Genomic DNA, 25764 nt, shown 5'->3' on the forward strand with positions numbered 1-25764 from the left:
AGCCTATCACCTCCAGAGAGCCAAATTCAAAACCTGACATAGGTCACCAGTGAAAGTGAGCTGGGTTTGGTGGTTTCATCCTAGTTCCCATTTGTTCACATCACATTAGGTAAAACTTCTGCTCAGAAGACAGCTAGGAGTAGATTGGCAGGGTTCACTGCACAGGTACAGCTCTCTGTGTCCGAGCAATATAGCAAAGGACATCACAGATCAGGACTGTGGCATTTGTCTCTATTATGCTTGGTTCTCACATGTGCAACAAACTTCTCACTTTCACAAACACAAAATTCAGTAATAAATGTTATAACAAAATCTCCCATAAAACAGAGATTTGTCTCCATGAAAACTGCCTGGGTCCAGAACCTCAGCTACAGCCAGACAGCACATAGCTCAGTTCAGAAAGGGGTGCAAAGGCTGATCTAAGTTACGGTTGCCAATGGTTCTAAGGGGCACATACAGCACCAGGGGTACTGAAGGAATATCGAAATGTCCTAGCCATGCCTCCTTTCTCCCAGCCACACCCATTATGCCAGCACCCTGGGGCTGGTTGTGCTAGCTACGTGCCCAGATTACAACAGTGAAGTAGCAGCACAGCACCCCAGGACCTGAGCCATAGTTTTGTTGACTTTGGTTTTGAGCTTGATACGCTGCATCTAATTATTGCTGACCGCAGGGTGTATCCCACAGATCCTGCAGCGCGAATGGCACGTGTCCCTCAGCTCTGCATTTAAACAGACAGTGGAGCAATCCAAATCCAGTGGCTTTGCCACAAGAGCATAGAATTATTCTGTGGCCAGGACTAGTAGTCTATAATGCTTCAGAGGAACATTGTCAAGCAGTTGAGGCCCAAAATTTGACTTTCCTTAGAACTGTTACAAACTGATGAAGAATATCCTCTAGTTGTAAATATATAGGGCCAGATCCTCAGCTGGAGTAAAACAGCATAATTCAATTGAATTCACTATAATGATTTACACCTGCTGAGGGTCTTGCATCTGGTTTGTTTTGGTGTTTTGTTTTTTTTTAAATCATCTCTTTGTATCTGAGAAACTGAAAAACACAATCTTCACTGTTTATTCATGACAATATCCTGTGTTTGCCCCACTGCTGTAGAGACAGAGGCAGAAAGTACAGGACGACAAGTTCAAGTTTACCACCTGTGAATGCACAAACCTTGCTAGAAGCTGTTGAATGCACAAACACACATCATTGGATGAGTCATAGGCAAGAGATGCCCTTTAAGATGCTTTTTTATGTAAACTGTTTTTTGGGTTCATGGCTTGGCTTTCCCTCAACTGTTAACTTTCTATCTGTCCAGAAACTCCAGCATACACTGCATTGATGATGTCAATAACTCCTGTCATTAGCGCTGTAGTCTGCATATGAGGCAGGATAACTGTGTTTGTATTCAATATTCAGCAGTTTTCTACATTTTCTGGATTTTTACTTTTGAGTTCTATAGGATATCAAATAAGAATATTCAGCCAAAGCGCTCCCTTGGCCCTTCTGCAGGCAAAACTCTTGTTGAAATCAGTGGGAATTTTGCTACTGTAAAAACTGAGTGAATTTCAGGATCTGATCCTATAAGGAGAAAATGTTATTTTGAATAGAAAATGACTGGCTGGGATGATTTAGTTGGGGACTGGCCCTGCTTTGAGCAGGGGATTGTACTAGATGACCTCCTGAGGTCTCTTCCAACCCCAATCTTCTCTGATTCTATGACTTGCCTTATCTTGAAGGCATTTGGTAACTTATAAAAAAGTTGGCTTGCTTCTTGACAAACCATGTCCAGAAATATTTGCCAAATTGAAAAGGTCCCAACCACTAGGAAAAGGAATGTTAGGAGACAATCAAATATGCTAATAAAATAAGCATTTTAGCAGGATTGGCTGTATTCCTAGCTCTGCCACTAAACAGGTGTATGACCTTAGGTGAGTCACTTCATCTCAGTTTCCTCTGCAATCCATTGTCTTTCCTCTCTATTTAGACTGTTAAGTTCCTCGGGCAAGGACTGTCTCTTGGGCTGTGTATGTACAGCGCCTGGGCACAATGGAACCCTGCTCAGTAGGTGCTACTGTAATAAAAACAAATAATTTGATACAGTGCACAGGCTTTCACATCTAGTCAGCCAATTCAAATCCTGCCCAGGCAGGGACATGGAGCTGTCTCAGCAAAGGCCTTTTCTGAAATGGGTTGGTCCTCTCAGTCCAGATCCCAGTGGACAACGATTCATAGCCCCAAACCACCACCACAACTTGCACTAACTAGACCAGGGGTCGGCAACCTTTCAGAAGTGGTGTGCCGAGTCTTCATTTGTTCACTCTAATTCAAGGTTTCACGCGCCAGTAATACATTTTAATGTTTTTAGAAGGTCTCTTTCTATATGTCTATAATATATAACTAAACTATTGTTGTATGTAAACTAAATAAGGTTTTTTAAATGTTTAAGAAGCTTTATTTAAAATTAAATTAAAATGCAGAGCCCCCCGAACTGATGGCCAGGACCCGGGCAGTGTGAGTGCCACTGAAAATCAGCTCACGTGCCACCTTTGGCACACGTGCCATAGGTTGCCTACCCCTCAACTAGATCCTTTTTGGCAACCACAGGAGAGAGAAAGAGAAATGAAAAGGTCTGGAGACTAAACTGTCTTTCACCTCTAGAAGCGACAGCTCGTGGTCAGGGTTGAGAAACACTGGCAGGATGATGCCACTGCTACACATGCTATCCCCGTTGTGTGGGTAAACCATGGATTTCAGTCTCCAGATGTTTCAGCCTCGGCACCTTTCACCACCATTATATATAATGTGCACAGACAGATTAACAACCTGATTTTAGAAGTTCTAGACAGGGCTCATTTAAGGAGAGGCCGTTCAATAAAGCAATATCTTGTGTGAGATCATTGTGACATTTTAAAGTTATTAGAAATTCTTCATTATTTTAAACACATCCATCTATTGTGAAAAGATTTCCTTCTCAAATATTGGTATGATGTGGAATAGAAAGCTTCATCCTACAATGTCTAAACATTTTATATCCAGATTTCCCCCCACCCCTTTCAAATAAGTATTTTGGGGGCAGCCTCTTCAAACTGCAAAGTTTTCTGCTGTCATTGCCTCTGGGACCTTACGTCTGAATAAGAATCAAATCTCATGCTCCAGTTGCTTTTCTGACTCATTGGCACTTGCATACTGTGGTAATGAACATTATAGGAAACTCTGAAGTAGACAGATCCTGTGATGAAGTCATACTCATGAATTTATGACATCAAAGCCTGTTAACATGGCATTAACTGTAACATCACAAAGTTAGCAAGCAGTACGGCTTCACTTCAGAACCGAGTAGCAGGAGCAGATGGTCTGTAAGGAAGAAAAGCCTTTGTCTGAACATAGATGTATTGGATAATTAGAGAAAAAACAATAATAACTGTACTTCTTTAAGTGAGGAAAATGTTGAAAGACACATAAGTGGAAATGATTATGAATGAGTTATTATAAAGAAATCCTTAGCATGGACGCTTCTTTCAAAGGCTCACTGTTACCTCTAAAGGAATGGGCCCTTCCAATCTTTCTGAATAAAACATATGGTACAGAGCAGCTGTAAAGAAGAGATATGCTTTTCAAGTTGCATGAGACTATAGTTCTTCCCCCCAGGCTTGTAATTTAAATATGACTTACAAACAATTTTCTTACAAAATACAGTGTACATTCAGTGTGTGCACATGCTTGGATCTCTGTGAGTCAGTGTGTGCACACTTGTAAGTAAATATCTGTGCATGTATCGGTGGATTTGCATGCCTCGGCATCTATGTACCATTATGATGAGGGTCATGTCTATTTCCCAGTAATAGTGAATCCAGTCTTTATCCTGCCCACTACCGCAGGTACCTTGCCTGATGAACATTCGGTCCCATCCAAGGGGGGCCCTTTCTTGGTTTTGCAGAAGTAAGGGTTATCTGGATGGCTGCACCACAGCTGCTTGCAAGGGTCAAAGGTTCTGAACTGTGAAGAAAACAAGAGCCTTTCTGTTATTTTAATGAGTAGATAAAATAACAGCCTCATCCACTCCCAACCCTGAAATTATGAGCATGTAAGAGAGAGAGAGCAGGTAGAGTCAAGAATCATAGAATATCAGGGTTGGAAGAGACCTCAGGAGGTCATCTAGTCCAACCCCCCTGCTCAAAGGAGAACCAATCCCCAAGCAGATTTTTGCCCCAGATCCTTAAATGGCCCCCTCAAGGACTGAACTCAGAACCTTAGGTTTAGCAGGCCAATGTTCAAACCACTGAGCTATCCCTTCCCCTGCTCTGAACCTTTCCCATTGCAGAGACTTAGACCCCAGGGAGGCAGAAGCAACTTTATGAAATTAGTTTTGAAGTGGAGCTGAAAGTGTCTCTTGTTTCAAACAACTGTTTTCAACCCACTTGGACCCCTTCCCTCTCCTACAGTCTGAATGTGGACAATCCCGGTTCCTTCATTTTGAAGTTACTTTTCTAACCCCTAGTCCAGAAATTTGTTGCAGCTCTTCCATCAGGGCAAACAGAAGATGCAGTCATCCTCCAGGGTGCTATCACTTCTGATCCAATCTGGTGAACAGGCAGGAAAGGAAAAGACTGGAGCCAGAATCCTCTTGGTGGCTAAAAAAGCCTAATAAACCACGCCGGACAGAGACTTGGCAAGATGCTACCAAACCCAGGACTACGTCACACTTGGCCCACAGAACCACTATGCAACCCCCCTGCTGCTTCCTTAGCACACTCTATCACTGAGGGGGACTTGCTTTCATTCTGCAGCAAGAGAAAAAATTCCGACTCTATTAATAGGAGCAATACTCACAGCTGTGCATGTTTTGTAACCCACACCAAAGTCAAAGCGGCACTGTTCATCCATAGAGTAATTGATTCCCGGGAGCTCTGGTAACTTGGGCCATTCATGCTCAAAGGGATCGTCTAGCAGACAGTCATAGGAACTGCAGTGACATCAGGCAAAGACAAAGTTGGGTTGAATGTTGCAAAATTTACTCTTTCTCCACACCTTTCTTCTTTACTGTTTTGTGGTTTTACCCATCTATTTCCCTGACACACACACACCCATATTAAGACATCTTTGCTGTCTTGACCATCCCCCACATCCCTTACAATAGCCACCACCACCATGTGCATTTTTCCATCAGCTAGGAGAGGATGATGCATGGCCTCTACCAAAGCCACTTCACAGGCTGGGAGCAGCACCCCTCTAGAAAAAATTTGTCTCCACTACAACAGCTCTGGTGGTGTCCATCATCACTCACTGACAACTCCTCCCTTGGAGTGAAGAACCAGCAAGTTCACTACCAGGTGCCTAACTGTCACTGTCAAGGAAAAACTCTATGTTAGCAATAGGTGCTGTTGTCACAACACATTCAAGGTGGTCAGAAGATTCCAGTCTAGGATTTATTGCTACTTCTCCTGCCCAAAATAAACAGGTTGAAATGCAACCAAATCCTGGCTAGACTCAGCTGGTTATAAATCTGTCCCTCCAGTAATCCTTTTTCAATTTTACTTCAAACAAATGCACAACTTACTGGGGTGTTACACTTTCTGCAAGATGCAGAACACTGGCCAGTCTAAAGGATAGGCAGGGGCATTGCAGGTAGAAACATGTGAACTGATCAACTCAAACTGCAAAATTACTTAATATCAGCTTTGATGTTTCCTCAAAATAGCAATGATTCACTTGAAGAGAGAGAGAGAGAGAGAGAGAGAGAGAGAGAGTGTGTGTGTGTGTGTGTGTGTGTGTGTGTGTGTGTGTGTGTGTGTGTGTGTGTGTGTTTTGTGAATTTCAGCTTCAGTGATATCCGCATCTTTTTTCAGGCTACTATTTGCACAGTCCATTGAGTAAGAACCTGATTTGTTAAGGCAGGTCACGTGGAGAAGGTCACATATTTTTCTAATGTGTTTCTGAATGGCTAGACCTATCCCAGGTGATCATAAGTGTCATTTCAGCAAAAGTCACTTTCACATAAACATTTTTCAACGAAGATATGAACATGATCTTTGGAGAGGCCCAGGGGCTCTCCATTCAATATGTTTTTTTCATGTATTGAGTATGGTATGTTCTGAGCCTATTCAGCAATGATCATCAGTCCATAGCACAAAATTAACAGAGGCTTGCCAGTGCAATTCATTATATCACTAAAAGATGGGGAGAATTAACAGGGAAGCTAAAGCGAGCACTATCTTTCGAGGTCAGGGTTCAGAGACCAGAGTTAAGGCCCTAAGAGAAAGTTTATATTGTGTTTGCTGCACAAGATTCTTTTTGGTTTTGCTCTCCTTATTCAAATGTATCTTTGCAATAAGATGCTTCCATTCTCATTCTTCCATGCATATGCTAGTTCACACAAATACATGCAATCATTCATTTGTACAATAAAAACATAGGCTAGCTAGTCTAAATCATAGTTGTTGAAATTGACCTACTGTATGTATCGGTTCAACTCCTGCTTGCTGCATCGGGACCAATGATAACGGTGGAATGCAGCTTGCACCAGTGGTGCCATAATGCTCCCCATGCTGGTCTCATCTGCACACCGGTTCCCCTGGCCATCATGTTCCATTCCTAACCTGTTAAAAAAGCCTGTGAGTTGTGTTCCAAAGAGACATGCCAGATAGACAGTTATCAGTGGCATTCTGAATAAGGACATTTCCTCTAAAAGCCTCTATTTAACTGGATGAGGAAGGAGGCATATTCACTGTGTCTCTTCCACTGGTTGGACCAATAGTTGCCACTTTTCCAGCATTCCATGCAATTCCAGCACCAGTAAGAGTGCAGGTCTGTACAGAGACAGAGCAGGAATAAAATGCAAGGAACTGAACTTACCAGCTATGGCTATTAGAACTATGATCCAGCTTCTAGGATATGACTTAGGCTCAACTCAGGGGCATAAGAAAAGTCTTTGTCCAAGACAGGAACTTATAGAAGAGGCTTCTAAATGGCACAGGTTTTTTCTTTAATTTTATCCTCTAATGGTGCTAAATGGAATCCCATGAGAGACACTGAATGGATACATAAAAGGAGGTGATGAGGTTGTCATTTCTGGGGTTGGCAAAGGAAAGATATGTGTGTTAACGGGGCACATTGGCGCATTGCTGAAAGAGGGCAGAGTTAAGGTTGTATAGGCAACCTTGACTCTGCATTTCCTGGTTTTCAGAAGTCAGAGTGTTGCTCAGGTCAGCATTCTGCAAGATGACATACCACCTAGCAAACCTTAACTCTGCATTAATGTAGATTGTACATACACCCATTCAATTTCCAGACTCAATCTGGTACCAAGGTGACAGATCCTAAGATGTGCAGATATGTACAGACAGACTGTAAACTCTAAGGCAGAGATTGCCTTTGAGTTGCTCGCTGCACTTACTATACCACAAATAGATTTATTCACCCCTGTATTTACCCGTTTTAGCAGCCATGTTAGTAACTTGGAGGGCCATTATTTCATCACATCACAACTTTGCATACATCAGAAAGTCCACTGCATATGGCAATGCTGAGCCTGGGGGACTAAACGCCCTGCTGAGCCACCGTGCAATGATGGAAAAAAAGAGATAAAATGTCCAGCTGTCTCCTCCAATGACTTACACATGGCCAGTCTCATGGGCAACCACGAATGCTGAGGAGAATCCATCCTCATGGTTGAGAGTGCAACTGCGTAGAGGGTGGCACATACCAGTGACGGGAGCATAACCTGGAGCGAGACAGAAGACAAAGCAAGAGAAGGGGGTGGAGTTCATGAGAAGGAAAAAACCACAAGCTAGAGCCATTCCAAATGTATTTCAAGCCCAGCTCCCTGCTGAGGGACACAGACTCCACAGCTGCCTGGGAATATAAATGAAGCCTATCATATGTTCCACCAGCTCATAGAGGGAAATGGGCTTGGAGGGTATTAGAATTACACACTGCTTGAACCTTGCCTTGCCACCTGCAATAACTGTGTAGCATTCATTCCTGACTCATTCTCACACTAAAGGAACAGTGAACATTGTCCATATCTTAAACAAATGCACCAGCAACTGCTATAATCCAACGGCCACCTGTACGGATGGATTGAAAACATATTTGACAGCCTCCTTGCCCCTTTCTGCACCTATTCACATCTCTGACTGCATGTCTGACTTGCCAGCTCCTTCTCAGATTAATCTCATAGTAGTTTCCTTGTAATTCTCCTCAGAAGCTTGTTGCACTAGGTGGCAATAGGGACTGCTCATGGGTTACAGAGTCTTCCACCCTTAGACTGCTGTTTCGAATCTAATCCAATCCACAGGTCCTGAAAACTGTAATCATCAGATGGCTGCTTGATAATCTATGTCAGTGACTCTCAACCTTTTACGACTACTATACCCCTTTCGGGAGTCTGATTTGTCTTGCATACCCCCAAGTTTCACCTCACTTAAAAACTACTTGCTTACAAAATCAGACATAAAAATACAGACATGTGTCACAGCACACTATTACTGAAAAATTGGCATACTTTCTCATTTTTACCATATAATTATAAAATAAATCAATTGGAATATAAATATTGTACTTACATTTCGGTATATAGTATATAGAACAGTATAAACAAGTCATTTAGTTTGTACTGACTTCACTAGCACATTTTATGCAGCCTATTGTAAAATTAGGCAAATATCTAGATGAGTCGATGTACCTCCTGGAAGACCTCTGCATACCCCAGGGGTACGTGTAGCCCTGGTTGAGAACCACTGGCCTATGTGAAATGGACTGGCAATCTCAGCCCAGTTTACAGTAGAGAGGTGGACACCAACTGACAATCTCATCTGACAAAAACTTAATGAGCCTGGAAGCCAATCTACCTTCATAGCTTCTCGAGGTCAAGGAGAGGGGTGGTGTGGAGCAGCCTGTACACTGCAGCTGTCAGCACAACGGATATACAAGGGATAGTCTCTGGGGCAACTTTCAACAGCACTAAATAAAAAAAAAACTTCCTCTTACCCTGGAATGCTCCCTGGCATTTTGGGGCAATGAGCAAATGGAGAGAACTGATCAAGGATGAGTGGGAAGTTCTCTCCTGTCCCTCTCACAAGTCGATTTAATTTGCACTAGTTATTCAGCAGTGAGTGATAGTATCTGGAGCACTGTCACAGCAGGCAAAACTAAGAGGGCAACATGTCAGGTAGGTGACAAGAGGGGAAAACAAACACTACCAAGAAAGAAACTTAAGCCAAGGAGTTTACCAAATACCTCAACTGGTCAGTACCCACTGGAACATGGACATGGTTTCCGGTGAGGTCATCTTGGCTGCCAGTGCCAAGAACAGGCTAATATTACACGTACATACCCAAACATTCCTAATATTTTCCATTCCGTAATGGTAATGCATCTTGACTAACCAGACTGCATGTGTAGAATGGCACCACTGTTCAATTTAACCCCATCTCCTCCTACAGGCAGCAGACCTCCTATAGGTGCTCTGCTCTAACGACTGTTTCAGTCTGACTCCCTCCCCTGACTGGTATCCCTATTTTGAACACTGACACTATGCTGTCGCTTTTCCGGGAAGCTTGTGACTGCAGTGACTTCTCTGTACTATGTATCTTCTAGGCCATTTGTTCCCCAGAAACCAAGTGGTGGGGGAACAACTAATAATAATTACTCTGGAACAAGGTGGAGGGGGAAGGATGTGAGTGGAACTGAATCTAATTCATAAACTGAATGAATGAGCGAATCAGCTCTCTGTACAAGTGGCCAAGGATGATAAAATAAAGCAAAAATGAACAGTTTCCTGAAGACTCCTCCCAAATGAAGGTCCTGAAGACAGCAGTAGTTTACTCCATGGCCACCCTGATAGGACTGAATGCCTGCGATAAAGGCAGTTGTTAAGAAAAATGGAGTTCAATTAAATCACTGTGTAATTCTTTACACTTTGCTCTCTGTCTGCCTGTTTACCTCATCCTGCAAGGAGTTTCCAAGACCAGCAACTATGTTCCAGTGTTCCCATAGTAATGGTCCACTACAAGTAAGGTAGTCAACTGGGCAAACACGGAACTGGACAAGACGTGACTTCTCAGCTCCTACAGAGACAATGAATTGGGGTTGCGGCCATGAGAGTCGTTTTTGTAAATAGGATCTCAAGGAGGTAGATAAGCAGGGCGCTTCCAGGGATCTTCTGGAAACACAGGCTGAGAGAGTCATAGAAGCTATATATTTGGGGTGAGGGCCAAGGGTGTAATACACCTGTAGGTGCTCCATGGTTGGTAACCTAGCAGCCACTGTTGTTAAACAGGGATTTGGGAAAGGGAAAAAAGAAGCCTCCCTTAAATAGTCTGAAGGTGGTAGCTCAAAGACTGAGCCACATGGAGCCCAGAAGAGACTAGGGAAGAGGAGAGGATAGAGGAACTACAAGAGACCATGTTGTGTTATTGGGCTGTGCTGGGTCAGATACAGCCAGTTATGGCCACACTGCTGGGCACATTAGAATTACTGCAATACAATCCCCAGGCCATTAAAGAGAAATCAGATGGTGGAAGATGAGGAGCAGGATAGGAGCTATTGGGATTTTGACTCATATAAACAACAAAAATACACTTCAGGAGGACAACAAGGGGGGCATATAGCTGGTGAGTATGCAGCAGTCTCCCAAACAGCTGATTCCCAATCATTCCTTAAGAAGAACTCAATAATGATACAAATAGGCACCAGCCTATCAAATGATTACTCCTGACTTTCAGTCACTCTTATTTAGACGCCCTCAGTGTGCAATTGCATAAGAAACCCTATGGCCAATTCTGGTAGCTACCTCTGATTCTAGCTTAATAGTGTGCCCCTTCTGAGATGCATGTGGACACAGAGTATGTGCCATGCTATGTATGTTTATTGAGAGGCTGGATTGAGTACTATTTGGTGAATATGTTATTTGTCAATTTTGTCAATTTTCAACAAATAATTTTTAATGATATTCAACCAGCTCAATAACGCTGAAATACTACGCATCAATTAAATTGTTTGCTAAAAAACCCTGCAATTTTAAGTGAATAATTTGTTTGAATATTTTTTCTGACATTCAGCCAATTGTCCTTAGAAACAGAATATTTTCTATAGAGCCTGCTTACTCTGGAATTTTCAAAGGATCATAAGTTTCTTAAAATACCATTTTTCATTTTGTTTTTTTTTTTTTTCAAACCAACCCAAGTCAAGTTGGCCTTCTGTTAGAACAAGTATGGTGAGAATTTTTCAACTTTGGAAATGTGTGTGCACCCTCTCCAAACTCAAATGGCTAAAGGAACTTTATTCAAACTCAAACTTTTACTCAAACTTTCAGACAAAAAGATATTATCTTCAGAAAAAGACCGATGCACAATTTTTGAGAGCTTAACGAAATCATCTGCTCTAGGTGAGGAGGTGGTCAAAATGGCAAGCAAGATGTGGCAGGCTGAATCAAGAAAAAGACAAAGAGTAATGCTGAAAGTACAAGAATCCCATTGTATGGGCCACACCTTAAATACTGTGTTCAGTTCTGGCCAAACCTTTTAAATAAATATATAGAAATGGTTCCAAGAGGGACAACAAAAAATGATTAGACCCATGGAAAGTTTTTCTTTATGAGGAGAAATTGAATAGATTTTGTTTAGAGTTCAATACTGAATGGAAGGTCCATTTACTGAAAGGAAGGTTCATTTAGTCTCTCAAAACAGAAGACCACCAATGAAGGAGGGTACCCAATGAATTAAAAGGACAATCCATTTGAAAATGATAAAAAAAATTACTCAAAAAATACTTAACCTGTGAGCCTCACTGGCAAAAGGTTTTATTGAGGCGAAAAGCACAGTCAGATGCAAAATATGATGAGATATTTATATGGATAATAAAAATGCCCTAAATTATATCAGCTAGCATTATAAAATATTCAGTAACTCAAATGTTCCTGTTTCCAGACACATGCTAACCACTAACTGGATTTAGCAAGAAACTTCCTCCAACTGCCTGTTATCAAATTATTGCCCATTATTGAGGGTTTACTCCTTCCTGTGGCACATCTGGTACTGGTCACTGTCAGAGGAAGCTACCAGCTTAGATGAACCATTAATCTAACCCAGTATTACAATTCCTATGGTCAGGCAAAGACCAGGCACAGAAAATTTCAAACCAATCGATTAATGTTTTGGAAAATTATGGGCATAGGAAAACAGGATGCTATAATGCAGTGGTTCCCAAACTTGTTCCACGCTTGTGCAGGGAAAGTCCCTGGCAGGCCGGGCTGGTTTGTTTATCTGCCGCGTCCGCAGGTTCGGCCGATTGTGGCTCCCAGTGGTCGCGGTTCGCTGCTCCAGGCCAATGCACATGGTAGTGGGAGAAGGGACAGCAGAACTGCTGGCAACTGATAGCCTGCTGGGCGGCTGCAGCACAGGGAACTTAGGGGAGTGGGGAGCTGATAGGTGGGCTGCCGGTCCACCCTGGTTACAAGCCCCCACCAGCTAGCTGCAATGGGCTGCTCTTCCTGCAAGCAGTGGACAAAGCAGGCAGCTGCCAAACAACATTAGAAGGGAGCATTACACAACTTTAAATGAGCATGTTCCCTAACTGATCAGCAACGTAACAACGAAACAACCTTAACGGGGACGACTTTAAGTGAGGAGTTACTGTACCAACCTCCTGCCCAGGATGGTGATAGTGACTGTGAAATGCTCAAGGAGATTAAAAGAGGCTATAAAACCAGAAAACTCAGTAATAATGGAGGATTTCAACTCACAGATCAGTAATTGGTTAAAAGACAGGAAACAAAGGGTAGGAATAAATGGTCAGTTTTCAGAATGGAGAAAGATAAATAGTGGGATCCCTCAAGGATCAATACTGGACCAGTGCTGTTCAATATATTCATAAATTATCTGGAAAAAAGAGTAAACAGTGGCATGGCAAAGTTTGCAGTTGATACAAAATTACTCAAGATAGTTAAGTCAAAGCACACTGCAAAAAGTTACAAAGGGAACTCACAAAACTGGGTGACTGGTGAAGAAAATGGGAGATAAAAATCAATATTGATACATGTAATGTAATGAACATTCAAAAACATAATCCCAACTACACATACAAAATGATGAAGTCTATCTTTCTTGAGCAGCAACAGCTAATTTATTTTGGAGTCATTGTGGATAGTTCTCGGAAAACATCTACTCAATGTACAATGGCAGTAAAAAAACCTAACAGAATGTAAGGAACCATAAGGAAAGGTCAAGATAAGACGACCCCCATAGCATTCAATTTTTGTCTTTCCTCCATTCCTTTTATTAAGTTCTCATCTTTGTAACTTTTTCCAAAACCTTTGTGGACCTTAGCCAGTAGGCACACAGACTGTGTTAGCAGGAAATCCCTTCCAATTGCTGGGTTTCCCCCAAGCCCAGTAAACTGCACATACATGATCAAGATGAATACAGTACCTTGCATACCTGCTGGACCAAAATCTTGCCTGGTGAGGAATACGGCATGGTCATGGTATTCAGCATGGTCTGGGTCTGAGCGCTGCTGAGAATGGGCCCAGCGGCAGACCTGCTCCAAGCTCCGAGATGGGTTCCCCCGCTCTATCAGGCTGACTGACTGGGGGAGTGAAAAGAAAGGAGGGGGCATTACCGGGTGACAATGAACCTGTCCCAAGTTTTGAGGTAGAGGGTACAGAAGATCCCCAGATAGAGTTTCCACGACATTAACAATGAAAACATAGTATATTAAATTTCATAGAATCATAGCTTAAAGCCAGGAAGGACCACCAGATCATCTAGTCTGACCTCCTGTATGTCAGAGGCCACCTAACACCACCCAGCCCTGCACAGCAAACCCAACAGCCAAAATTAGACAAATGTATCACAACCCTCAGGAGACTAAGCTCTTGCATATCACAGGGCGAGAACAGGAGGGTCCAGGTGCACCGGTGCCCAAGGCCCCTTCAATGGCAGGGAACTGATTGAGATATAGCCAGTCGATCCTGGCAAGTGACCTGCATCCCATGCTGCAGAAGAAGGGAAAAAAATCCCAGGTCACTGCCAATATGATCTGGGGCAACACTCCTTCCCGACTCCATGTACAGCGATCATTTAGACCCTGAACATGTGAGAAGAACCAGCCAACCAAGCAGAGAGAGAAAATACTTTGTGCCACTCAGAGTCCTGGCCCACTTTACCCAGTGTCCCATCTCCAGCCATGGCCATCTCTGATGCTTCAGAGGAAGGAGACCAAAAAAAAAGCCAAACAGAATATATTTGGGGCAAAAAAAATCCTTCCTTGGCCCCTCCCCCTCCAGAAATTATAAACATGCAGCACCCCCAGGAATGGAGGATGTCTGGCACACAGTAAATGGAATAGTAGTATAGGGAGGGGTAATGCTGGACAAAGATTCCAAAGTAAGTGCCTAATCTTATGAAAACCTAGGTAAGATCTTCAAGCACAGCAGAGAGGATCTTGATTGTTCAGATAACCCATACACAGTAAACTGCCTGGAACTCAATGTACTGTAGAAGAATGAAGGTCTGAGTTGGCCCTGTAGCTTCTAGTTCACATCTCAATGTTTAGACTTTCTGCTTTTGCCTCCTTTGCATCTTCAGTATATCATCATCAATTAGATGCCAACATTAACACCTTAGCTGAGAGGCCAGAAACCCTATCTCCTTCCTCAGATGGAAATGATGTTCTGCTGTCATCTGCCTGGGGATGCTTGCCACAATGTGGGCTGCCTCAAATCTTTTCCTCATGTACCTGGGAAACCATGATCACCGCCTTCAGGATGCACGCAGTTTCTGCTCACCAGGAATATTTCTCTTGTAATCAGATATTTTCCAGGAAATGCTGGTGTTCTGTATCTGCAGCAGCTCATAAAATGGCTATTTGCTTCAGTTCAGCAGTAACCAGACAGAAAAACCCTTCCATCAGTGTAGGCTGCATCTACATTACAGGGCTATGGAAGCACAACTATGCTGGTAGGGCAGACATATCCTTTGACTCTGTCATAAACAGATTGTTAAGGGTTAATGTCTCTTGTACCTGTAAAGGGTTACAAGCAGGGAACAGGACACCTGACCAGAAGACCAATCAGAAGACAAGATACTTTTAAATTTGGGCGGAGGGAAGCTTTTGTGTGTGTTCTTTGGGTGTTCTTCTCTCGGAGGGTCTGAGAGAGACCAGACATTACTACAGGCTCTCTAAGTTTCTTTTCTAATAGTAAGTAAAAACAGGCGATTTAGGTTTTTTGATTGTTTTACTCTATTTGCAGTTGTGGATCTGACTGGTTAACTTTTATATGTGCAGTTGCTGGGAATATTTTGATTTGTATTGGTACTGGAGGGAAAGTCTCTTTCTGGTGTCTGTAAGCTATAGGACCCTGTAATATTACATCTTGAAGTTACAGAGATAATTCTTTACTTTTTCCTTTCTTTTATTAAAAGATTTCTTTTTTTAGAGAACCTGATTGATTTTTTTTTCTTGTTTCCCTTGTGTTATTCCAGGGGATTGGGATAACTCACCAGGATGGGTGCGGGGGAGACGGGAGGGGGAGAGATAGAATCTCTCTTTGTTTTCCTTGAATCTGTTTACCTCTTTGTGGAAGGGAAGGGAGATGCTTCTCTGTATGGTGATTTAAGAGGCTGGATCAGTATCTCTCAGGATAGCCCAGGGAGGGAAATTCTGGGAGGGGGAAAGGTGGGGGAATGGTTTACTTCTCCTTGTTTTAAGAACCCAAGGGATCTAGGTTCTTGGGGTCCCCAGGGAAGGCTGGGGAGGTCAGAGTGCCCCAAAACACTATATTTTTGGGTGGTGGCAGTGCTATCAGATCTAAGCTGGTAATTAAGCTTAGAGGATTCAGGTGCTAGTATCTCATTTTCTGAACTCTAAGGTTCAGATCTGAGAAGGAATGCTATGACATGGTTGGCAGCTGAGTGGGATAGGTAAGAATCCAAAAGCCAGTAAGATTATTAATTTGCTTCTCTGCTAGCTGGTTATAAGCAGAGGAAAGGGGTTTATTTTTTTAAACTGCAGCCAGAGAAATTTTTTTTTCCTTGCTCCGTGCTAGCTGGGCATAGGGAGGGCTATTAAGGTTTAACAACGGTCGTTTGTTAGACAAAGCAGCCTTAAGTGGTCAGCAACGCACTCCAGCCAGGACACATTTGTAAATGAAAGAGAGTTTTCTTTTGCTTTTTAACTCTTTCGGGAGAGGCTAGTAAGTTAAAAAGGACTCTGTTGCTAAGCAACCCCAGGAAGCCAACAGAGAACCAGCAGTTCAGGCAGTAAACACCAGAGGGCACCCCAACACAAGAAAACAGGAACCATGACTACCAAGGACCTGAAACAGGAACGAGCAAGACTGGAGGCAGAGGGACAAATCAGAAACGCAGACCACAAGCGAGACATGGAAAAGAAACTACAAGAACTAGAAATCTTTTAATAAAAGAAAGGAAAAAGTAAAGAATTATCTCTGTAACTTCAAGATGTAAATATTACAGGGTCCTATAGCTTACAGACACCAGAAAGAGACTTTCCCCCTAGTACCAATACAAATCAAAATATTCCCAGCAACTGCACATATAAAAGTTAACCAGCCAGATCCACAACTGCAAATAGAGTAAAACAATCAAAAAACCTAAATCGCCTGTTTTTACTTACTATTAGAAAAGAAACTTAGAGAGCCTGTAGTAATGTCTGGTCTCTCTCAGACCCTCCGAGAGAAGAACACCCAATGGACAAAGAACACACACAAAAGCTTCCCTCCGCCCAAATTTAAAAGTATCTTGTCTTCTGATTGGTCTTCTGGTCAGGTGTCCTGTTCCCTGCTTGTAACCCTTTACAGGTACAAGAGACATTAACCCTTAACAATCTGTTTATGACAGACTCCTCAGAGAAAGCTTTGTATGCCATTTTGTTAGCATCATCACAACACTTTGGTCTTATGCTGTACGTTATAGCACTTTAATGAGAGGATCTCAGTGTTCCACATCAGCTGACCAGCCCTGTGATTTAAATATTCTATTTACAGATAGGGAAATAGGCACAGAGTGGTCTAAAATCACACAGCAAAAAAGTGACAAAATCAGGATTTGAGCATATGAGACTCATGAGAGGCAATGTTCTCCAGTGGACTGAGCACCAAACTAAGCCTGACTCCAATCCTGGCCCTGACACTGATTCACCGTGTGTCCTAGGGCAGTTCACCTAACCTTTCTGTGTTCTGGTTTCTCCATTTGTAAAATAGGAATTAAAATAGTTACCTGATGGACTATTGTGAGGATTAGTTAACACTTGTCCTCTGCTTTGAAGAGGTGAATCATGAAGGCCCCAATTTGGGAAAGCATTTAATTGTGTATGCATAATCACCAGAGCACTTAAGCATATGCTTCACTGGAATTCAGTGGGACTTGAGCATGTGCGTAAGTCCTGTCCTGAATAGCAACATTTTCCTGATTTGGGGCTTATGTAAGTGCTAATTATTAGTGCTAGTAGACACTACACCAGACTGTTGCTGTGCACTTAATTCCCTTCTGAAGGGCGACAGGGGAGTATTATCCCTTGACTCTGTCATAAACAGATAGCTAAGGGTTAATGTCTCTTTCACCTGAAGCACCTGACCAGAGGACCAATCAGGAAACCGGATTTTTTCAACTTTGGGTGGAGGGAATTGAGTGTCTGTGTCTTTGTTTTCTGGCTGCCTGCTTTCTCTGAGCTTTGGAGAAGTAGTATGACAGACTCTTACTGCTATTACATGCCCCCTCCACACTGCTCTTTGTCTTGGTGAAGAGCTCAAAATAAGTGCAGCTATAGCAAAATAAAACCCAAACGCCACAGAACCAGTCCAGAAAGCTGCTTCTCTGCGCTGTGGTGTGACAAAATCCCTGCAACCAATAATTAACCTCAGTTAACCAAATAAGATGTTAATTACTGAGAGATTAACCCTCCTGCCCTACCCCTTCCCAAGCCAGCTCAGAGCTGGAGTCAGCAGCAGCAGCAGCGGGGGAAGGGTAAGATTTCTCAATCAAAAACACAGGGGTACTGTAAGGCAGAGATGTCCTCATGTCTGCCTTCTATAGAAGGAAAATCTTTGGAGTCTAGGAATTTCACAAGTCTCACGTGAATCTGAGAGAGATTCAAGGTAGTTTTGTTTCAGTCTGGCAAAGCCACAGCATGTGACAGCTGCTTACAGAGGGAATGGAACTAATATTTCATATTTAAACAGAAATCTATTTGCCTTTCACACTTTAGCAAAAGATCAAAAATAGCTCTTCAGAGCAGGGAACTTGCCTTACTGTTTGTAAAGCCCTGTGCAAATTCACCACACTGCACACTATTTTTAACAACAATAATTGTATTTGTGTTTAAAGTAAAGCATTTGTTCCTTTGTTTTTCCACCCTAGCAGGTCCTGTGCTGAAGCTACAAAGCTGATTGCTGACCCTGTGAGATCCCAATCATTTCTACGGAACAGATTTTGATACTACATACATCTGCACAGAGGATTAGCTCAAGGAGAAGATTGGCTGTGTGGAAGAGGATCTCTAATGCAAACACTAATATATAACTAGACTGAATCCTGAGTTATCTCCCCAGACATATACACCAATCTGAAAGCAGGGGGTGCAGACAGACGGGGAAGTTAGCTGAAGGTGTCGTTTTTATAGACATAACCCAGTCTGGAAGCTCATTGCATCCCTCAGCCCAAGCCTCAGCATGCTGTATATTGTGACCATCCCTTTCCCCTAGATAGCATCTTCTCACTCCAGCCCTGTATTTACCTGTCTGTAGCCCACCATGATCATTCTGACCAGGACAATGTTAATGTGAACCCCCAAGGACTCGTCGTGGTAAATTTCATCCACCTAAGAAAAAAAAAAAGAAAATAGAAAATAAAAAGTTAAAAATAACCCTACTGTTTAAAAAAACACTGGCTTTTGAAATGTCCTCATGCCTATAACAACAGGCAAACCTCTCCAGATCCTACAACAGTACAGAATATCTGCTAGCTTTCTTCATGTGACTATTGATCTAAAAAGGTGCAGTGGAACACTAAGAGGAGACACTGTCGGATAACATCTTTAAAAAGCAGTATAATATTTTGTCTCTCTTGTAATTGCTTCTTCAACACTTGAAAATAACACTTACAGTAACTGCTGATCCCTTTCCAGGTAGAGCTGGTATAAGCAGTATCTCTCTGAAAGTTCAAGCCCTATTTCAGCGTGTTAACCTCTTTTATCGCATGGGAGTCTCTGGTCACAGTCAAGAGATTCCCTGCTGAGTAATACCTCCAGGATTTACTCCACCCTTGTGTGGTGGAGTAGCATGTTCTTTAATTTCCAAACACTGAAAGCAGCAGTGCCAGCTGTACCCTACTTTCCCCTCACAAGACCACTAGTGTATTAACTAGGTCTTTGTTCCGAGCTCCTCCTGCCCCTACATGTAGAGGGTTTGCTATTTGATGTAGTAGTTCTGGTCTGGGGGAAGGACTTATGTAGTATCCCAGTTCTGAGGATGCAGTGTAACAGTTCTTATGAAGCAGGTATTTCTATCTGTGGCTCTGATTACATCCATTTTAAAACTCTCTTGGGGAACACAACGCAATCATCCTGCACTGTGGTGGTTCCCTCTCCAAAAGGGCTTTGTTGCTACTCCTTGAAGAAAAACACATTGTACTTGATAAGTAGCTACTGACACTAGCCCACTACTGGGGGTGTAGTCTCATAAAGGAGACACCCCATATCACTCTCAATCGAAGGAGACAAAAGTATGCTGGATGCAGGTCCTTGTCCACACCATGGACCGTCAATGGCTATGCAGGGTGTGGAAAGTTTTGCAAATCCAGCAATTCAACTAGGTGGACATCCATTCAATGCTTTAGATGTACATTATTGCTTTGATACATCACTGCCCAAACCCCAGCCCTCCAAAAGCACTTCACACCATCATCCATAGCAAAAAAAAAAAAAAAAAAAAAAAAAAATCAGGAAAAGCCTCCGATAAATAGCTTTCAGAGTCTGTCTTCCAGCTGGCACAATTGTCTTTCTGCCACTGCCAAGAGATCCTATCAGAGGTTCTTTTTGAGGGGCAGCTGACAGAAATGTCCCAGAGACACCAGAAGATAATACAGAGACAAAGGAAACTTGCCAGATGTGATTCAATGCCCTTCTCTCTCTCACCGCCCCCTTCAGTACACAAGCTCCTTCCTCGCCCTGTCCTTGAACAAAGCAGACTGAATTCAATCTGTTCTGATTCATTCTGTGAGGTCTCTCCAGACCACTTCACCTTCTCTCTCCTCCCAGCTCTTCGCCCTTCCCTTCCTTTCTCATGTTTGCTATGCATTCATCTTATGAAGTCCTAACTCACATGCCTCACAGGAGCAGGAAATGGTTAAAATAATCTTCCCTTGCTTCATTTGAAAAAAAACACTGTAAAGCAAAACTGACGGCAGGATGACAAGGGTAGAATATCCTTCCTTTCCGGGGTGCCTATCACATAACCCACATGAAATCGCCTTTCAGTTCTGGAACATAGTGGGCTGTTTGTCTCCATACAGGGCAAGAGACAGACTCTCTTCAAAAGATGTAACACCAAATAAATATTTAAACACAGACACACATCTACACATACTCTGTTTGAACAGTCTCCATAGTGACACTTAAACACTGGTCCCAAAGCCTTGCTTAAAACCACTCCTGCTCCTTTCCTCACTCTCATTCTGATATACAAAGTCATGCATGGCTCAGTGCAGAGTTAGTGTCTTTCTTTTTTTAATAAATGGTCCATTTTTAAAAAGCAAAATTTCCAAATTATTGGGCGCTTTGCTGTCTGATGATATCCCTGTTATCGTCAACTGAGTCCAGAACTGCTAGATTTCCCATGGCACTTGCATCAACCTCAGATCATCCTGCAATGAGTGGTTATTAACAGTGGAGAGTCTGAACTCATCCAGTGGAAGGAACTGTTTCATGTTCTAATATCCTCACATTTTAAGGAGAAAAATGGCATTTCAGAGAGAGATACAAGATCTTATCAAGCTGAGTGAATTAGTCATCTGAAAGCCCACATCAGCTATAAATCTGACCTACGCATGCCAAGGAGGAATCCAAATGAAAAGACAAATACATTTTTAAAGGACAGGACCTCTTTACGAAGCATCAGGAAGAACAAAAGATGTGTTAACATTTATAGTTAAAGGTAACCTGCAAATGAAAAAAAATGGATTTGTGCCATTTTATTCCCCCTTTCAAGGATGTATAAAGGAGCCTTGCAAGGGTCTTTTCCATCAGCTTCAAAAAAACTTTTCTTCCACACATGTTTAAAAGCAGAAATTCAGGTCTTGTCTATCCTGCTTTTCCTGGAAGACCCTCTGGACAGCTTGAGAACTAGTAGGATCATGACATCACATATAACAAGCAGATGAAAACTGACTGAGTGAGAGGAAGTTATTTTTATTCAGACTGTTTACAACTATTTGTTTAGAGGTTTTTTTTTTTCTGTTAACACCTATTTCACTCATCATGTACTATAAATGGCCAGAAGAAAATATCTGTTACTTAAGATATAACACCCAGCACCTTACAGTTAAAGTTTAATAAAAGTCTTAAAACATATCAGATGCCTCCAACAAAAACAGAGAGGGAAAGACTTGACATTCTTTGAATTTCTAAGGTAAATACAAGCAGGAAATAATAATTTAAAAAATCAGCCAACATTTTCAAGAGTCTCGAGTGATTTGGGATCTCTCAGTTTTTGGGTGCCCTATTGGAGACACATTAAAAGACCCCACTATTCAGAAAGTGCTGAGCAGTGCCTCCCCTGTCTCTGATAATCAGGCCCCTGTAAATTGTCTCAGGTTGGGCACCAAAAAATCACTAGTCACTTTTAAAGAGCTTGGCCTTCAAACCTTCATTGCACATCATGGAGAAAAGGGACAAAGCCAAGGTTTATTCTTTGCAGGTCACCTTTAAGAGGGACAAATCCAGGGTCTGAATTCTTACTGCTATTCCCACTGGTCCTTGCCCTCCATAATTCAAGAAAGGGTTTTCTTGCAGTATTTTACTGAGCAAGAGGATATGGGACAGCTTTAGGGGCATAGGAACTAGGTCATTGCAGTAGAAAGGACCGCTAACATGTGCAGGTACTCTCTGTGTCTATTTATCTCATGAAATAATCTCTGTGTGAGAGAATGTGTCAATTTATTATCTGGCCTAACAAAAATTATCACGAAGCTCGAATCTTGCAGACTTCACAGGGCTGGATCTGAAGATTTTTTTTATAAACCCTGCTACTGTTATTCTCTTCAATAGCCTACTCTGTCCTTTCTTTTGGAAGCTATTGGAGAGTCCTACGATCAGGGCCAGCTCCAGGGTTTTTGCCACCCCAAGTGGCGGGAAAAAATAAAAAGAAGCCATGATCGTCGACTGCTCCACCACACCGCTTTCTTCTTTGGTGGCAATTCAGCGGCAGGTCCTTCCCTCCGAGAGGGACCGAGGGACCCGCCAACAAATTGCCGCCAAAGAGCCCGACCTGCCGCCCCTTCCCCTTGGCTGCCCCAAGCACCTGCTTGCTGACCTGATGCCTGGAGCCGGCCCTGCCTACAGTAAACAGATGCCCAAAATAAAATTTTAGACTAATGAACTACATCTGCCAGCAGTGGTAACTTCCATCCCAGTACAATTTCCCTAACACACTAGTGGCTTTTGGGAGATGTAGTACATTCAAACCAACTATCCTGGTGGAAACACAAAGGAGGTTGTCTGAAAAGTGGAGAGAATAAAGTCTGAAATACTGAAAATGTTCTTTAAAATGGTTTTGTTAATGAAGTCAGCCACTAAGCAAAACACTTGCACAGATGCCAAGAAATCTAGTCTGTGCATGCAGCTCCAGTGACAAAATATATACAAAAGCAAGAGAGACATCTGTGGCCCTCAACCACCCACAAAACAGATGTGAATTTGGCAGAAAAACTGGTCTCTAAAATATTTTGATTTTTATAACATCAGACTTGACTTTTTCAAATGCTGATCAGGTTAGCACTGCTATGGGGCACACAGCTGGAGTGGAGGTAGGAAGGGTTCCAAAGCTATCAGAGTTGTTTTTTGCTAGTTCCTCAGTCTCCTAACTAAACCACTGGAAATACAAAAGCTGGAGTCATCACAGATTTAAGCAAAAGGTGAACTGGATTGCCAACTATCAGGAAATATATTTAAATCTGTCAGTTACAGTCAGTAAAAAAATGTACAGTATGTCAGTAAAAATGGTAAGTTAACTTAAATAGTTTCCTTATTTCATCCAAAAGAGAAATATTTTTCCTTTACTCTTCCATAAATGTCCAGACTATAAGAATATTTTAAATATGTCATCCAAATTTATGGGACTTTTCTGTTTTGATGGCTAAAGTTGTGGATTCTTTAAAAATTCATAGAGACATTGTATGAAGCCAGAATTGCAATTTTCCAGACTACATTAATACTTTTTAATGTATGGAACCTAGAATGTATATACACCTCTACCTCGATATAACGCTGTCCTCGGGAGCCAAAAAATCTTACCGCGATATAAGTGAAACCGCGTTATATCAAACTTGATTTGATCCGCCAGAGCATGCTGCCTCACCGCCTCGCCCCCAGAGCGCTGCTTTACCGCGTTATATCCGAATTCGTGTTATATGGGGTGGCATTATAACGGGGTAGAGGTGTACTTATTTTGTATTTGAAATGACATCAGTAATTAAAAGCTGGAGTGTAAGTCAATTTTGAATACAGTGCAACTTGGCTAAATCTCTCTAGGGATTAATACAGGTACTAAGAATTACTGATGTTTGCAAAGGAGTAATTTAAGCCCCGATCCTGCAACTTATTGTGCACAGGCAGACACAATTAAAGTCAATGGGACTGTCTGTGCATTTATACAGTCTCCTCACATGCAACAAGCTGCAAATCGCCTTAGACATTTAGGGCCTGGGCCTGCAGCCCTTACTCTTACGATTTGTCTCAGTGTTTCCTGTGAGACTGACTACACACAAGCAAGCAAAGTTTGCACAAGTGGGCCCTTATTCAGCAAGTGCAGTAAGCAAGCAAACAAGCCCAACAAAATAGCAAGGATAACACATCACAAAATGTTTTCTGATCATGTATTCAGCAAATGTAGCTCAGTGGAGTTGTGATAGTATTTCATAGCATATTAGTAAGCCTTCTGAAGTATATTTTGTAAAAATAATGAAATATTTTAGTAATTACTTGCTTATTCTTTCTTACTGGAAAAAGAAAGCTTGGGTCTCTGAGGGTTATAAGTAATTATTTATCCATCTTGGAATTTCTAGCATATTCATCATCATAATCAGTGCCGTAACCAGGGTGAGGCAAGTGCCTCGCTTGCCTCAGGCATACAAAGCCAAAGAGAGCAGAAAGTGGTGGACAAAAAGGAAAAAAAAAAAAAAAGCCACTGGCTGGCACAGAGATATTTATAACTCAGGTGATCTCCCCCCCGCCCCACCTGCCGCCCCCCTGTGCTCCCCTGAGTGCCCCTTCCCGGCCTGGAATAGAGCAGCTCCATGCTTCCAATCCCTGCAGCAACTGCTGCCGCAGGGTACTAATGCCATCCCCCTCCTCCGCATAGCTCACTGCCAGGGCAGACTGAGTCTGAGCCTGCCCTTCCCCCTCAGACCCTTTCATTTTCCAATGGGACCCTCCAGCAGCACAGGGAAGTAGAAAAGAACTGGAGTTAGTATGACACATTTCATACTAAGTTCAGATAGATCTCAAATGTGTTTCACAAAGCAATGAATTCAAACTTCATCTAGAGTAGCACAATGCTTATGGGAATGTTTGTAGCCATTACAGGCTCAAAAATAGATTATGTAAAAGTAGGACGCTGGAAACTATTTTACTGAGAGAGGGAATTTCATCCCTACTTTTTTTTTAAAGCAATGTCTTGGGATCTTTAACTCCCACCTGGACAGTTATGTGCAGAAAGAACTTCAGTCCAATGTCTCCCCCAGATGACTGTTGCTAGTAGCTCCTACCTTTTATGTACATAGGTGCTGAAGCAGAAATCTAATTCTCTACCACTAGATACAGATCAGGGTCGTTTCTACAACACTTTAGTAGGAAACTAAAGGATCCATATCTGATAGAAACTAATATGACTTTCACAGGTTAATTTTAAAAAACCCACATGTGGATTAGCATTGCCCAAGGGGTAAACTGCATAGCATATTTTTTATATAATTGATTGAACAAAATCAAAAGTTTCTGCACTGGCAAGAAGCACAGGGGTGCGTTGCTTTCTGGTGTGATGAGCCCAACCCCAATCAGGAAGAGTTTCTAGGAGAAACGCCAGCACAGGGCCAGCTCCTCCTGCCCTCGGGCTAAAGTGCCTGTTGAGTTAGAGAAAAGCTGGCAGAGCTTCAAAAGCACACCAAATGCCAGCTCCTCTATGAACCTGACAGCTCTGACCTGAAGTGCCTTAAGAAGCATTCTGGCAGCTTACGCCACCCCCTCAACTGGGTTAGACTTGGCTGGAGTGGAGAGGAGGTAAGAATGAGGGCAAGGAGAGAGGATGGGCAGCAAGAATTTGGGAGGGGGGGTGGAGAAGAGAAGGGAGAAGCTGTAACCCAACATCATGAAAAACTTTAGGTTAAATCTGCCAATTGGTAGCAGTTTGTTTCTCTCCACCACATGAAATAAATCCCTTCCCTTGTCTCCACAACTCAAAGATGATTAATCCTTTGCCATATACACTTATGATTTCAAGTTAGATTGAAGTTGAAGGGGACAGAAGGGGAA

At 42.4% G+C, this 25764-nt stretch overlaps 1 protein-coding gene across 1 annotated transcript in view; it reads right to left on the minus strand.

Annotated features, from left to right (window-relative positions):
* ADAMTS14 (ADAM metallopeptidase with thrombospondin type 1 motif 14) overlaps window positions 1-25764 on the minus strand; it is a 95086-nt gene that overhangs the window by 19126 nt on the left and 50196 nt on the right. Inside the window, exons 6-11 of the mRNA XM_050959302.1 lie at window positions 18757-18840; window positions 13431-13587; window positions 7618-7723; window positions 6456-6599; window positions 4834-4966; window positions 3886-3999 (exon numbers count right to left, since the gene is read on the minus strand). Coding sequence (XP_050815259.1) covers window positions 3886-3999; window positions 4834-4966; window positions 6456-6599; window positions 7618-7723; window positions 13431-13587; window positions 18757-18840 — 738 coding nt within the window. The remainder of the gene's footprint in view (window positions 1-3885; window positions 4000-4833; window positions 4967-6455; window positions 6600-7617; window positions 7724-13430; window positions 13588-18756; window positions 18841-25764) is intronic.

The sequence above is a fragment of the Gopherus flavomarginatus genome, chromosome 6, assembly GCF_025201925.1.
Source record: "Gopherus flavomarginatus isolate rGopFla2 chromosome 6, rGopFla2.mat.asm, whole genome shotgun sequence".
NCBI lineage: Eukaryota > Metazoa > Chordata > Testudines > Testudinidae > Gopherus > Gopherus flavomarginatus.